This window comes from Arachis stenosperma, chromosome 8 (genome assembly GCF_014773155.1).
Source record: "Arachis stenosperma cultivar V10309 chromosome 8, arast.V10309.gnm1.PFL2, whole genome shotgun sequence".
NCBI classification, from domain to species: Eukaryota; Viridiplantae; Streptophyta; class Magnoliopsida; order Fabales; family Fabaceae; genus Arachis; species Arachis stenosperma.
This window is the reverse complement of record NC_080384.1, coordinates 19,259,791-19,275,800: the sequence shown is the minus strand read 5'-3', so window position 1 is coordinate 19,275,800 and position 16,010 is coordinate 19,259,791. Positions and strand designations below refer to the sequence as shown.

At 31.2% G+C, this 16,010-nt stretch overlaps 2 protein-coding genes across 2 annotated transcripts; one reads left to right on the top strand and one right to left on the bottom strand.

Moving 5' to 3' along the window:
• The first annotated feature begins 891 nt into the window (after nucleotides 1–891).
• Nucleotides 892–5,341, top strand: LOC130943734 (RNA-binding KH domain-containing protein RCF3-like). The gene is made up of 8 exons (XM_057871737.1): nucleotides 892–1,026; nucleotides 1,295–2,032; nucleotides 2,293–2,736; nucleotides 2,862–3,116; nucleotides 3,517–3,822; nucleotides 4,337–4,416; nucleotides 4,523–4,631; nucleotides 5,018–5,341. Exons 2-8 carry the CDS (start codon nucleotides 1,331–1,333, stop codon nucleotides 5,159–5,161), a joined length of 2,040 nt encoding a protein of 679 aa, XP_057727720.1. The 5' UTR covers nucleotides 892–1,026; nucleotides 1,295–1,330; the 3' UTR covers nucleotides 5,162–5,341.
• Nucleotides 5,342–6,421: 1,080 nt separating this feature from the next.
• LOC130943735 (amino acid permease 6) lies at nucleotides 6,422–13,383 on the bottom strand. Its single transcript, XM_057871738.1, has 7 exons — nucleotides 13,176–13,383; nucleotides 12,753–12,986; nucleotides 11,807–11,900; nucleotides 10,771–10,985; nucleotides 10,205–10,353; nucleotides 7,178–7,405; nucleotides 6,422–7,027 (listed from the first exon to the last, which is right to left on the bottom strand). The coding sequence occupies exons 1-7, from the start codon at nucleotides 13,279–13,281 to the stop codon at nucleotides 6,602–6,604; spliced, it is 1,452 nt and encodes a 483-aa protein (XP_057727721.1). The 5' UTR covers nucleotides 13,282–13,383; the 3' UTR covers nucleotides 6,422–6,601.
• Nucleotides 13,384–16,010: the final 2,627 nt, after the last annotated feature.

Below are 16,010 nucleotides of genomic sequence, written 5' to 3'. Positions count from 1 at the left end.
TCAGAAGGGCCTCTAGTGTCAAACAGAATAATGGGCTATTTTTTTTTTACATAAAATTTTAAAGCATTTTTATATGTAGCAGAGGCCTAGACCAAGCTGCACCAAGTTCAAACTCCAACTGAGACTGGGATGAGGTTTGATAAAACCTCAAAGTGTGGGTGTGTAGATGTGTGTGTTGTGATATCTAGGATTGGGAGTTGTCCAATCCACTTGACAAAAAAAAAGCATTTTTATATGTATAAAATCAAGATTAAATTAGTCATTGGGTTTTTTGGCGGATAGATATCCTGGTGCAAAAAAAAAAAATCAAGATTGAATTAATGTCCACTTAAACAAGTGTCGGGAGTTCGAATAGATACCCTGGTGTAAAAATAAAAAATCAAAATTGAATTAACCAACTTAGGATGGTTGAATGGCCAGCTCACTTGTCCGCTTAAATAAGTGTTGGGGGTTCGAATCTCGTCTTATGCATGCAGCAATCCATTAACTAGCACTTAAATAAGTGTTAGGATTTGAACCTCTTGGGCTAAGAAATACATTAGGAAACAAAAAAATGAGGATTGGTTTTTTAATATTTAATTAAGATACCAGTGGATTAACTTGGATTTTTTTGAATGGTTAATCACTCGTGAACTTAAGTAAGTGTTAGAATTTTGTTATGAATTGACTTTGATTTAATGGATTGAGAGATACTATGAAAAACAAAATAATAAATTAATCAAAATACGAATAAAATAGACATAAACAAATAAAATTTTTCAAGGAGGTCTTATAATTTTTTAGCCCAATTATAATGGGCTCAACCAATAAAATTGGCCCATACGGAGCCCAAGTCCCAAGAGGTTTTGGTCACTGACTCTCACTGGAAAAAAGCTTGAAAGAAAAGAAAAAAGTGGAAAAATTTCTGTAACTTCGGGGGTTTTCCGTCTCATATCACATCGCTGACGCCGGCCGCATACGGCGCTTTCTTCTTCTTCGTTCTCCCTTCGGTTCCCTTCGCTCTCCCTCGCGATTTCGTTCCTCAAGGTTTCAATAATACGCATGCTGTTTTTCAATTTCTTGTTTCATTTTCCATTTTTCTTGAATGTTTCGTTTCATTAAATTCTATTGTTCGCCGTACTTAAAAGTTGAACATCCTGATAAGTACTTTATTGCTTAGCTGAATTTGACAATTAAATTCAATTCACTTGTTGAATAGTTTTGGCACAGAAGCTTGTGGTTTGAATTGTAGTGTTATTATATGTGTGTGCTTGTGTTTGTTAGTGATAATGCTGATGCTATGGTGTGAAAATAGGTGTGCCACATTGTTTATTATCAGTGTTAGTTTCCAATGACATCGTCTAAGAGGCCAAATGCGGAGTCAAATGGGAAAGCGAAACGCCAAAAGTCAGGAACTGGTTTTTCGCCGTTGGATTTTGCTCCGGGGAGTGTTGTTTTCCGGTTGCTCTGCTCCGCGTCGAGGATTGGGAGTGTTATCGGCAAAGGTGGTGCCACCGTGACACAAATCCGACAGGAGACTGGTGTGAAGGTTAAGATTGAGGAAGCTGTACCTGGATGTGATGAGAGGGTTATTACTATTCTAGGTTCTGATAAGGAGACTGAGGAAGTCACTGACCAAGGAAGGGAGGTTAATAACAATAACAACAACAATAAAAATGATGATGATGAAGCTGAGAGCAAGGAGAAGGAGATTGGGGCAAAAGACGATGCAGACAATGATGAAGATAAGGGGTCTGTTCCGGTTGAAGATTTGAAGAGTGAGAAGGGGAATTCTGCCATTCGGAAGGCTCTCTCGCTGGTTTTTGAGAAGATGGTTGAAGGAATGGAGGAGACAACAGAGGGGGATAAAGAAGGTAGTAAATCTTTGTCCTTTGTTTTTAGGCTACTTGTCCTTTCTAGTCAAGTTGGATGCCTTCTGGGGAAAGGTGGTAGCGTAATAAAGCAAATGTCAGCTGATAGTGGGGCACAGATTCGGATCCTTCCAAGGGACAAACTTCCACTGTGTGCGTCGGATTCTGATGAGCTTGTTCAGGTAAATGATTGTCACTCTGTCTGAACTAAAACAGCAAAAAAGTGCATCTTGTTCCACAAAACTACCATTATTAATGTTATTTGAAGTTGCAAAGACCTTGCAGGATTGTTTGCTGGGTCAAATACTATTTGATTCACTGTCAAAACTTAAATGTAACTTCCTACTTCTGTATGTGTGCTTTTGCATGTATGCATAGTACTCTGTTTAAATCCTCTTCATGCTGTTTTAGCATTATTTTTCATATGTATGCTGTGATGTAGATCACGGGGGGAATCGACGTCGTCAGGAAAGCTCTTCAATCTGTTTCTCAACAACTTTTGGAAAATCCACCTCGGGATCATGAACCTCTTCGTGCCAATCCTACAGGACCATCTTCTCATTCAGCTGGTCAATTCCCACCACATAACCGTTCTCTTGCTGCACAAGGAGCGCCTTTTGCTGCAGGACCTCGTGATATTTCTGTTTTTCATCCTGGTCCTCCTGTAATTCCCAAATTTCATGAAGGTGCCATACATGGACGCATGAGGCCTTCACAGGAGATGCTTACTTTCCGTTTATTGTGTCATGCTGAAAGAGTAGGAAATGTTATTGGTAAAGGTGGAGCAATCATAAAGGCTGTGCAACAGGAGACAGCTAGTGAAATTAAGGTTATAGAAGGCAGTCCAGATTCAGAGCATTGCATTATTGTCATATCTGGTCCAGCGGTATGGTGCTAGTATCCCCCACCCTTCCCCCCCCCCCCCCCCCCCCCCTCTCTTTTTTTTTTCCTTGAACTATTGTTATGGAGCTGTATTCCTGTTTATGCTGATGCTTAGATTAATAATCGCAGCACCCAGATGATAGAGTATCTCCCGTGCAAGAGGCTGTATTTCGTGTGCAGAGCAGAATAGGAAGGTCTATACCTGATCCCAAAGAGCATAATATGTTAGCTAGGCTTCTTGTTTCTTCCAATCAAATAGGTTGTCTCCTTGGCAAGGGTGGTTCCATCATAACCGAAATGAGGAAGTTATCAGGGGCCCATATCCGTATATTAGGCAAGGATAAGGTTCCAAAGTGTGCTTCAGAAGATGAAGAAGTAATTCAGGTGGGATTTCTACCAAAGTTTAATGCTCTTAAAATTACATATACCATTTTATATCATCTGACTATTGTTTATGTAGTGATTGCTGATATCTTGTAATTATTTCACTTGAATTTGATTGCTTTCCTTGGATTTAGGAGATACAAGGTGGATGTTGTGTTAATTATATGACATACTAACCATGTTCTCTTGGGTAAATAAAAAACTCATTGTAAAGTCATGTGGATTTTCAGAGCAGTTGGAGTAACTTTTTGATATTCAATTATATGGTTGTGATTTTTCTGTTCTATTAATTGGACTAACAAGGTTGCTCAGTTATTATTAATTGAAACAAATTTTCACATTCTAGTGTTATTGCAGTCATGCTTCACTTTCTGCTTATCTTTTGTGATTTTTATGACAGATAAGTGGAGAAGTCGAGGCAGTGCACGATGCACTTCTGCAAGTAACCACAAGACTAAGACATCATTTCTTTCGTGATGCATTTCCATCTATCAATTATCCTTCCAATTCTCCATTTCTAGATCAAGGTCCTCCATTCCCACCGTACTTTGGAAGGCGAGGACTTTCACCACCAGGGATGTATTCTAATCTAGGTCCACCTCCACTCGGGGGTTTTCCTCTTGATGATGGTCCTCCTTTTATTAATAATATACGCAGACCAGGCATTCCTCCTCATTTATCCGAAAGAAAGCCTTGGGGTCCTCAGGTATTAGACTATTGTCTGTCTTTTTTCGGTTCTTGGTAAACCCTTTGCAGCATATTTATATATAATTGAGATTAGATTTAGGTCATCTACTATAAAACCCTATGGTTCATAATTTCTTAATGGGTTCTCAATAAAAATTAGAACAAATATATTCTTTCAAAGTTATAGTTAATCTATTTAATTTCATATTTAACATCAACTGCGACTTCCTAGTTCAATCCCTGGCAGGGAAGTTGTTTTTTTTTTAATTATAAAAAAAATTTTAAATTCTGGCCCAATTCTAATTTAGGTGCTGATAAGAACCTCGTTCAAATCAATATCTATAGTGGAGGACAGATTACGGGCAAATATGTCCTTAACCAAGCCAGACTAGGCAGTATAGTCTTGTTCTCTAGCTGTAATATTTCTGAACCTCTAGCATATATTTTTCTAAGAAGCCGTTATGCTTAAAGAAGCTCATTATTTGACGGGGCTTACCAGTTGTTAAGAGTTATGTTGGATATATTGTTTCTAGGGGTTACTAGAAGGTGGTGGACCCATGGGCTTACCAGACTTTCCAGGAGGCCCTCATAGGAGAATTCCAGGATTTGCAAGGTATGTTTTTTGTCTTTCTTTTGTCAATAAATTTCTTGCTATAATTTTTCAATTCCCCTTCCGATTTTATAATTATAATATTATAATAACTGACTTTGTTGTGTAGTGGGGGCCAACCGATTATCACTAGTACCACTGTTGAAGTAGTTGTTCCTCGAAAGCTTGTGCCTGTAATTTATGGGGAGGATGGTGAATGCCTAAAACAAATACTTGAGGTGAAACTACTTTTGAAAATTTGCAATTATAATTTTGTAGCTTATAGTTTTTACTGTTTACTGATGGATTGGTTTTGCGCTTTCCATACAGCATAGCTGTGGCATACATATACACATGCATTGATATTCTTTTTGTTTTGAATGCTCTAGGAACACTCAGAAAAGATATCTTAACATTGTTCATATCATTTGTGTTTTACTTGTGTGATAGCTTTGATATGTATTAATGTGACTCTGACATCAATAATGCACGACTAAAATGACAAGATCATTAACCCCCTGTTCTATTTGCTTTTAACTTCAAATGTGCTGTGGTGTGATTGTTGATGAAGTCACTGCATAACACTTTATGATTTTGACATTTACAATTTGACCAACATTTCCAGATCTCTGACGCAAATATCAAATTTATGGATCCAAAGCCTGGAGCTGTGGAAACCAAGATTATAATATCAGGAACCCCGGAGCAAACTCATGCTGCCCAAAGTCTTATTCAGGCGTTTGTCTTGAGTGAGACAGAGTCTGGTTGATCTCTCTACTTGGGTAATACATTGTTTATTTTACTCTGTAGCTGCAATTGAGTTCATTATTTTCCTTACTGTTATATCTTGATGTCACAAATTGTAGAAGGAAAGCAGTGTAAAGTGTTAATTGTCATCTTATAGAAAAGACCATTCCCCATCTTTGCTTTTATGCACACTTGGGTTTTACATTCCCAGAACCAAACTTCAAGATACATCATATGTTGTCGGATAGATTTACATTATGTCCAAAATGGTATTGCTATTCAGTGTCAGAAAAATGAGAGAACTGGAACAATGAAAGGCTGAACACAAGAAAGAAAACGAAAAAATGGTGTATTATTGAAATGGATTCTATCGTAAATTAGAGGCAGACGGTGAAGTAGTTAAAATCGTAAGGGCTATTTATTTAGGAGAAGCCTTATTTATATGCTGAGTTGCTAACTGGCTTCTAACTAAGGAAAGCCCCGTTAATTAGGGGCCTGATCCACATCAATGCCCAAGCACTACCCCCCCCCCCCCCCCCCTTTTCCCAAAAAAAAAAAAACCAACCAAAATACAATAAAAAAAGCCCCAAGGGATAGTTTGGACTTTGGAAATTAAGTCCCCAAGGCTTGGAAAATAAGTTTGAAATTATGCTTAAAGCGTAGTTATGATTTTCGGCTCACAAGCTCGTTATCTACCAGTCTACCACCACAGCCTTCTGGCCAATATGAGTCTTGGCATAACCAATGCAGTTTTGTTTTTTTCTGGGTACTGTAAGCAATGTAGTTTTACGTTAATTAACTTATCATCTTGCCTTCCGTATATTTGTTCATGCTTTCACCTTTGAACCTGTATTTAGTAACCTCTACCTCTCTACGTGTCTACTAAAATTTCTGATTTGTTCATTTCATCTTTTCATATTATTATTATTATTATTATTATTATTATTATTAATGGTAGAAACATGGAGAGTAGTGATGAGACATATCACATGTCTATTGTACATGATTGACGCCTCATATATTTATGACAGTAGCAAGTGGAGTGAGCATGATGCTTGTTATATTGTTTTCCAGCAACTCACCAGTCATGGACATAGTTGTCGATTAAGTTTCTGGATGCTGAACTTGATTCTTGACACTTGATACTTTCACTATGCCATTATAAATATTCTCTTTTGATGCAGATACAATATAAATGAATCAAGTGGGTATATGTTACCATCAATGGCAATGTTAAATGATGATTGATGTGCTTAACTTGGCAAACTAACATGGGGATTGATTATTCATGACATATATACACTAAAACTGCATGCTACATTCTTTCTTTCCCACAGGACACTGATAACATTACATTATCCATGAACTTACTGATAACTTATTAAAACAAGAAACACACAAAAATAGCAACTAAACAAAGAAAAACAATATAATATAATATAATAACACATGGAACAAGGTATTATTGCTGAGGCTTGAAAGGCTGATATTTCTTGAGATCTTGAGCAAGGCCTTGGATGGATCCAGCTGCTGAAATAATAGAAACAATCAAGCATACCCAGCTCAATATCTTGAGCCATGTCCATGTAAATGAGAATCTTTGCATATTTGATTGCTTTATGTACATCTCAATGGGGAAGTAAACCGTTAATGGCCAAAATGATAGTGAACCAATTAGGCCAAGGAAGTCATTGAAGAATGGGAACATCATAGCTATCAAAGCAGTGAAGATAACATATAAGGTTCTCCACACCACTCTGAACAAGTTCACGCTGTAGGTTCCACATAGTGGAAGGTTCACAGAGTGCTCTGCATTCACAAACTGGCTATTGCTCCATTTTTCTTTGCTCCATTTCTCTACGAAACCAAATATGGGCTGGCAGAAGACCTACCAACAACAACAATAATAAAAGCATTAACAAGTGACCTCTAGGTGAGTATCGAGAGATTATGCTATTGGAACTATAGTTCGTTGGCACTTTTCAACTAGTATCTTTACATAAAAGACTATTTTAGTCAAATTAGGGTTTCTTTGTACCTGGTATGCACCGATCAAGTGGATGGCTATGCAGACGTTGGCAAAGTCTATTAGCCAGAATGGCTCATAGAATCCGAACCCTGTGAGGAAGTTTCCCGGTGCATCGTTTCCAAATGCGGCATAACCTATGCAGCCACATAGCACATAAAATATGGTTGTGGTCATGATTCCAATCAAACTTGCTCTCTTCATGACCTTGTTCTCTGGAGGGCTTGATTTCAGGGTATCCTGCAACCACATAGACTCCATTTCTTTAATTACTACTTACTATGCCCATAGAATATTGTGATTGTTACACTTGTGGTTAATGGTGTGAAACTTTTCACTCAAACTCATGGACAAAAATGTTTGTACTTCTCTTTTTATAAAGATTTTGTCTTTGATATATATGTAAAAAATTATTTTGATTTAGGTCCAATTTTTTCTTCTCTTAACCTTGAATAATTGTGATAAATTGGTCTCAGAAACTTGAACGATTATTTGAATGACTTATACTGTTATACTATTTTGATGTAAGGATCAAAATACAAAAATAAGAGGAAATAGGGATTAGACCACCCAAAAAAAGATTATACAGATTAAAACAAAAAAAAAAAAATCCAAATTTAGAATGTTTTCAAAGATTAAGCTTACTTAAAATCTCTCTTCTTTTTTCCCCCCTGCAAGTTGCCATTGGTGATAGCGGTTCATGAGTGTAATGGTTCATACTGTTTGTTTACAAGGAATCTTTGAGGGGGGAAAAAAATAGTGATACACATTTCTGTGATACCATTGTGACAGTGATAGGATTTTCCTTAGCTTTAGCATCTTTTCTTGGACCTTTTGGTAGAAAGGTGTAATTTAACTTTACTACTACTTTTTCCATGATAGGTTTTAATGAAAATCTTAAGAATCTTTAGTTTTGAATAGTCATAGAACATATTCTACCATTTTGATGGCTGTCAATATTGACTTTAGCAAAAACCCATCAATATCAGATAAGTTAAGGTACATATTATTCTGATTAATCTTTTAGCTACCCCTTTTTTAAGAATAATTTGTTTACATTTATTTAAGTGTCAAATGCTATTAACAGAAAATGAAATTATTTTTTAATCATACACCATAATACTATTAAATCGTTTGGATTTTATATCCATTATATCAAAATTAATATGCACTAAACATATAGAAAAGAAAAATATTAAGCAATATATTATGAGAGTCACTCAAATAAAAACGTTTAAAATATTTTTTTAAAAATATTTTTTAATAATTAAAATTTTACATATGTAATCGATTAAACCGTAATATTTCTATCATAATTAGATCGGACAAACCGATTTGGCCAAAAAATCGATGACTTAAATTTTAAACTAGTCTAAATTAATATTTTTTTAATAAAAAATAGCTATAATACCTTATTATAAAAATAACTAATATATATATATATTGAAAACCCTAAATCTTAACCCCATGATGACACAAAGAGAAGAAAAAGATTAGAATTTAGAATTTTCAAAAAAATATATATAGATAAATATAATAAAAATATTTTGTTATTTTCTATAATAAAAGTATTGTAGTTATTTTTTATAAAAGAAATATTAATTTAGATAGGTTCAAGATTTAATTCATAAGTTTTTTGACAAAATTAATTTGTCTAATCTAATTTAAAAAAAAATAATACGATTTAATCAGTTATATATATTAAATTTTAATTATTAAAAAATATCTTAAAAAAATATTTTCAACCATTTTCGTTTATTATACTTAATAGTATATTAATATTTCTATGGCCACCTTTTTTCATAGGGACAATTTAATTTCGATTGGTCCCACTCCTTCATTATTAGTAACTATTTTTGGCATGCAATTATAACAAATAAGAACGATGGGGATAACTATACCAATATAGAAATTAATGATTGTTTTTGTAGACACCTGTCAAAACCAGATAAATGAATGTGGCTGTTTATAGCTATATATATGTTTATCTTTATTAAGTGGAGTTTGGTTTGATTTGATTTGATGGTGTATGTGGACAATGCAAATACAACGCATTAGAATAGACATGTATGTGTTATAATCGCCAAAAGAATATCTATTCTTTATATATTATATTATTATACACGCATTTCACGATACTACTATATATACTTTTCTCTTCTTATTATATCGTGAGAACTGACAAGTGACAACACTTGAATTTATTATATTCTTTTGTTAGTTGGTTTTGTGCATTTTTTTGGTTGGTGTTTCACACTAATTATTTTACACGTATACTAATTAAACATGATAAACATGAATCACTAAATCAATTATTTATATAATTAAAATAAACATATATATTTAATATATTAAAAATAATATATGTTATATAAATATATAATAATTAATTTATGATAAAAATTCACGTACAATTATTTTTATGTAGAGTTGATATTTAAAAATCGTTAGATAATTTAATAAGTATAACTAAATTTTTTAATTATTAATTTTATATAAAGACAATTGTATAAGACTCTTCACCTTAATTTAATGATTAGTTTTTGTTATATAAATTACACAAATCAAATCTTGAAAGTTCATTTTTCTCTTGAAATTCTTTTTTATTTTTAAGGACACATTTGGCTTATTCTCTAACATATGTGTTCAAACCTTTTATAATTGTAGGCATGCATAGACCTTTTTATGTAAATTACGGAATTACCATAGTCCATAGGTGATATACATGTGCCGTAACTAAAAGGGTAACAATATTAAGCCAACAAAATTTAAGGGTGAAAAAAATCACATCAAAATTTTAGAATGGTAAAATATATATATCGATACGATATACACAACTTAATGTACAACATGTTTAAAGAAGAAAAGTTAAAGTAAAAATCATTTCTAATTTTTTTTCTAAAGATAAGAAAGCTCTAATCCACGACTTTGTAGGTGAGTATAAAAAAATTGTCATTTTTTAAAATAGAGTTCATTGGCAAGTAAAAAAATCATTTCTCAATAATAATATTAACAATAAATAAAATAATTAAGACTTGCCTGAATCTCAATGAGGACATTAGAATAGGCATAAGCAAACGCAATGTCACCAATTGCTTGAAACATCCTCCAAACTTTCTCTGTTCCGGTTACGTCCACCCCAACTTGCACGCCGGTTAGCGTCGTCCGCGCCGTTTGTCCGCCGCCACCTTCACCGTACAAAACCCGAAACACGCATCATGCAACTCTCTCCATATAAATATTAAGAACATCTTTAATGCTTAATTTTAGTTTTATTTTATTGAGTCTCACAAAATATTACATAAATATTTATGAGATCATATATCATAAAAATTAATTTAACAATATTACAATAATAATATTATAATATTTATTTAATAAGTTTAATAGATATATAAATAAAGTCAAAAGTGATATTTAATAGGGTAGAAATTCAGGTGCAGTCAACTTCACATGAAGTTGATAACTGAGAGTCGTTAGATAAAAATTTAATTAAATCAGTCAAATTATTTAACGATTCTTAATTATCAATTTTACGTAAAGTTAGCTGCACCTGAGTTTTCACCGATCTAAAAAGTATTTGGTTAGTTAGTTAAAGCTATTACCTGCTACTTTAGCTATGGAGAGAGCAAGGCCAATGGAAGAATAAGCAAAAGACATAACGGCAGCAACAATGGAGAGCCATGAGAGTTTGTGAAAATTTGGAATCTGGCTAAGCACGATTTGAATGCATGCAAAGATGATCATAGATGGGTTGTTTGATATGTGGCACTTTGCTTCATGCCCATGTTTGTGGAAACAGTTCGACCTTTTCACAGCCCTGTACATATCATTTCAAAATTAGAAAAGAAAATAGTTATTATGATCACTACTAATTAATTAATTAGTGAAATATTTCTTTTAGTAGGTTTAGCATGGGTATTGCAATTTTCAATTGAATTTTTTATAAAAAATATAAATTTAATCTTTTAATATATTTATATTAAATTAGTGAATAAAATATGTAGAATATATTCATATTAATAAATAAATTTGATTTTAATATCATGAGAAAATAAATAAATTTTAAAATAATTTAATTTTTATATACTATTAATATAAATATTTTCTTATAACAACCGATTAGGAGTTGCTGTAATGGTTAAAGTATTTTTTTTCATATATGATAATAGACGCAAGAATTAAAAAAAGGGTAAGAAAAATTAGAAGAAACAAAATTAAACAAGCCATTATTCAACATAGAAGGACTTGATTTATAAATATATATAACAATATTTAAAAAAATAAAAAATTAATTAAAATAATTTAAATTTATCTTATTTAATATTTATTAATTATTTCTATAATTAATAAATATTAAATAAAATATTTTTTTCTCTTTACTATTTCCGAAAAATATAAGACAAAGTACACATTGTTTGTGGAAATTAGCATTAGTAATGTAAGATATTTATTATTTAAGAGCTTTTATTAATTAATAATAATCATAATCATAATTATACATGGAATAAAACACAGCGAGTTACGTCACTTACGTGTCATGGTATACACGGAATAATATGTGAAAGTTTAAATATGGAGAAAGAAATAATTATTAATATTGAAGTGAATTGTGTAAGGTTTTTATTGGAAAAAACTTACACCATACTGATTGAAGCAGTTATCGTGTAGCCGATTGTTACACCGACAAGATTTATATACTGAGCTAATCCACACAGCTGAAACTTCTTCCCACCTTAAAATCACCAAATTCAAAAAAAAAAAAAAATCAAACACAAATATATGATAGATCTACCTTTATGTGAATTTTATTTACTTTTAATTAATTATGCTGTAAATGAATTATGGGTAAAATTAATTAAATTGATTGTTTTTATTAAATGTTGTCACGACATGAATGCATGATGATGTATATTACGACTCTGGAAAGTCCAAGTTTCAACAACAAAACTTAGGTTATAAATAAGATTTACCTATTTTGTATCTTAAATACACATCGATATAAAAGTAGTTAAATGTGAAAAATGGTTAGATATTTTTAACATAGTTAAATATTTATTTAAAGTGAAAATTCGTGCAGTCTACTTCACGTAAAGTTGATAGTTGAAAGTCGTTAAATAATTTGAATGATTTGAGTAAATTTTCATCTAACGATTTTCAGTTATCAACTTTACATAAAATTGACTGTAACTGAGTTTTCACATTTATATAATAATTTTCGCTTACTAACTTTACATAAAAATTATGATAAAAGTGATTTTTCAAAATATATATATACTATTTGTACGTATGATTATTTCGTTGGAAAATAGTTAATAAAAAAATAGTAAAAAATAGTTAAAATTTATATTAATAAATATTAAATAAGATAAATTTTAACTTTTTTTTTTCTAACATTATCGTCGTATTGTATTGAAATAGGATGAAAATTCAAGTGCAGTCGACTTTACGTGAAGTTAATAGCTGAGAGTCGTTAAATGAGTTAAATTATCTAACGACTCTCAATTATCAACTTCACGTGAAGTCGATTGCACCTGAGTTTTTACCTTGAAATATAAGGAGGATGAAAGAATATATAAAAAATGACCTAAAGTAGCCTTGACGACGTCGGAATAGGTGTAGTTTCGCTTGCCGTGGACGGGGTCGGGGGAGCGGTAGCAGTCGGCGAGAAGAGTGGAGGTGAAGTAAGTGATGAATGAGAAGGCAAAGAGAACCGCCGGACCAGCCACCCAACCCATTTGGGCAATGGCCCATGCAAGTGATAACACTCCTGACCCTATCACCGCCGTTATTATGTGAGCACTTGCTGTTACCCATGTACCTTCATCAATTCAATCAAACCATACAATTATTTTTATGTGAAGTTAATTCTTTTGAACTATAAATTTATAATTTATGCGAGTCTCGTATATAAAATTTTTATAAGATGAATATTAAAGGATTAACAAAATTTATTATTTTTTATGAGTAGTTAACAAATAATATTTAAAAATATAGACTAAAAATATACCGGTTCTCTTGGTTCGTCCGTCATCGTCGAAGTTCTTGGTAGCCTCTCCAAAAGCTTCGGGTGTTTCTATGTACATGGTATTCTTTTGGAACTGATCAGTATTCATGTTTGTGATTTGGTTTGAGAGTGCAAAATTGTGTTATTGAAGAGAGAAAGAGAGAAAGTTTGTGTTGTGTTTTGGTTTGGGTTTTGCCAACAAAGATACTTATAGTAGTTAGCACAATAATAGAAAAAGAAAAGTAAGAAATGATAATCATTATAGGGTGTGACAATAAAATAAAATAAAATAATAATGTACAAGACTGAGGAGGGAATTAAGTCAAAGGGGCAGATGCATGGGTACGGCACATGTCAAATTAGTGATGGGTGATTAGGAATAATCTTCCATTTTTTTAAATGAAATACTAAAAAATTTTGTTTTTTTAATTTAGTCAAAATATTCTACCGTCCACATTAATTATTTAATTTAATTTTTATATCACTATTGTCACCGTTAAAAAGAGTATTAATTAATTGCATGATTTTGTACTATTAATTAGTGCATTAAAATAAAAAAAAATTTATTACTTAATATGTATTTTTAGAGTACATATTAAAATTTTTATTAATAAAATATTTTATTTTAATAAATACATATGTTATATTAGAATTTAAACTATCAAATTTATATATATTTATATAATTATTTTTAAAAAGATGTCTTAGTAAAAGTAGTTATCATATTTTTATAAATTTTTTTGACGGACATAATTTTATTATGAACACATGCTAATAATCTTTAAAATTAATTAATTTCTTTAGACTAGGTAACTTTATTCTTATAGTGGTTAAGAAGAAGGAAGGAAAAAAAAGTTGGTTGCTTTATAGAAAATGAACTAGTGATTTCAATGAGACAAATACAAAATAGACTTTAAGATGAGCCAATTGAAGAAGAGAAAGTACAATACAAAATTGAAAAGCAAGGGTTAATGGGGTGTTAGGGTTTAAAGGGGCGTTAAGAAAAAAAGAGGTGGAATTTTAAGAGGCCTTAGGAACCATTGAAGGTGGCAAAATGCAGGCTGGCATGTGGGTCCCACTTTTAAGGAGGTTTTTGTTTTGGTCCATCCATTTGGGAGATTCTTCTTTATTATGGCAGCCACTGAGTAATAGTTCTCTCTTTGATTGAGAGACATAGATCCCTCTGACTAGGGCACCATGCATGCCCTCATCACTCTCTAATTCACCATTGCTTTTTGTTTTGATTCCAATTTGAGTCTTGCTATCAAAAATTGTATTAACTTAGTTGGATTAACACTTAATTAGTTTAAATGGTATATATTTCTTTTTTTTTAATTGATTTTAGTTGCGATTTAAATACTACAACAAAAATTAAATAATTGTAACAGTTTTATAAAAATTTTGCGACGATTTGAAACTGATGTTAAACGATTTCTTTTTATATAATAGATTGTCATTCTTTAAAGTGCCAACAAAATTTATTGATAATAGCGATTTTTAAAATCGTCGCTAAATAACTAATATAATTTTTCAGTTGTCTTGAATTGAGGTATGAAAAAATTGATGTTAAAAAAGTGATATTTTTTATTAAAATTGGAGGAATAGAATATTACTTAAAAAAATTCCTATAGTTCATTAAAAAAGTTAATATTTATTTTTATTCGGTTAAATGTATAATTTTTTATATATCTCTATTTAGTAGTTTATACATTTTTGGAATAAATTATTTTATAATAAAATATCAAAATTTTTATGAAAGGAAAAAGGTTAGAATTCAACTGTTGCCACAAAATTGGGACAAAATTTTGTTACATATATATCATTCTCCGATGATACATAATTTTGTGGCAAAATTTTGGTTGTATAAGATATCTATGTGAACTTTGACCTAACTTATCATTGAATATTTTATTTCTATGCATAGTTGGGATGCTATGATGAAGAAGGATCATATCAAAATGCAACCACACCATGCTGTCATGCTGATGAGTTTCCAACTAACTACCACAGCATCTGCAATTCATTGGTTCCAATATCAGAGGCACTAACTCATTATCAAGTTAAATTATATATATATATATATATATATATATATATATATATATATTTCTTTGAAATCTTTTGACACAATTGACACTGCTCTAATTATTGAGTCCACACAATTGTAACCACTTGATAATGAATTTTGTTCATGTTGATCTAATCAATAATTTTATCGGAAATATTTGATAACTAAAAAAATTTAGTCAAAATTAATTAAAATTTATTTTATTTAATATTTATTAATTATTACAATAATTAATAAATATTAAATAAGAATTATTTTTTCTTTTTAATATTACCGTAATTTTATTATATTTTAATATTAATTTAAAAGGTTCAATATTGACATGATATATTTTAGAGGAGAACAAATCATGAGGAGAGATCATATATTATAAATTTACAAAATTTAAAAATAATTCAACTTGAGAGAATTTATTCTCACACTGAATAGTCGTCTATCTCAATTAAATTGAAAAAATCATCACCTATATTCTAGTGTCCTATATAGTCTCGAACAAAATTGTCTTTTAATGAACATACCCATTATTAGAAGGAAGAAAAAAAAAATAAAAAACAACTCTTATTGATTTGTAATATTTGTCAATTAAATTTACTATTTGTAAGAAAAATAAGTTTTTCCATTGGCACTAGGCACTTGGTAGAGTTAGGAAAAAAAATCAATTTGAATTGGTCCAATAGTTAACTCATTCGTCTGTTTAAATTAAATAAATGTTAGAAATTCAAATCGTATTTTATGGATAGATAACTCATTAATCAGTGATTAACCTTTAA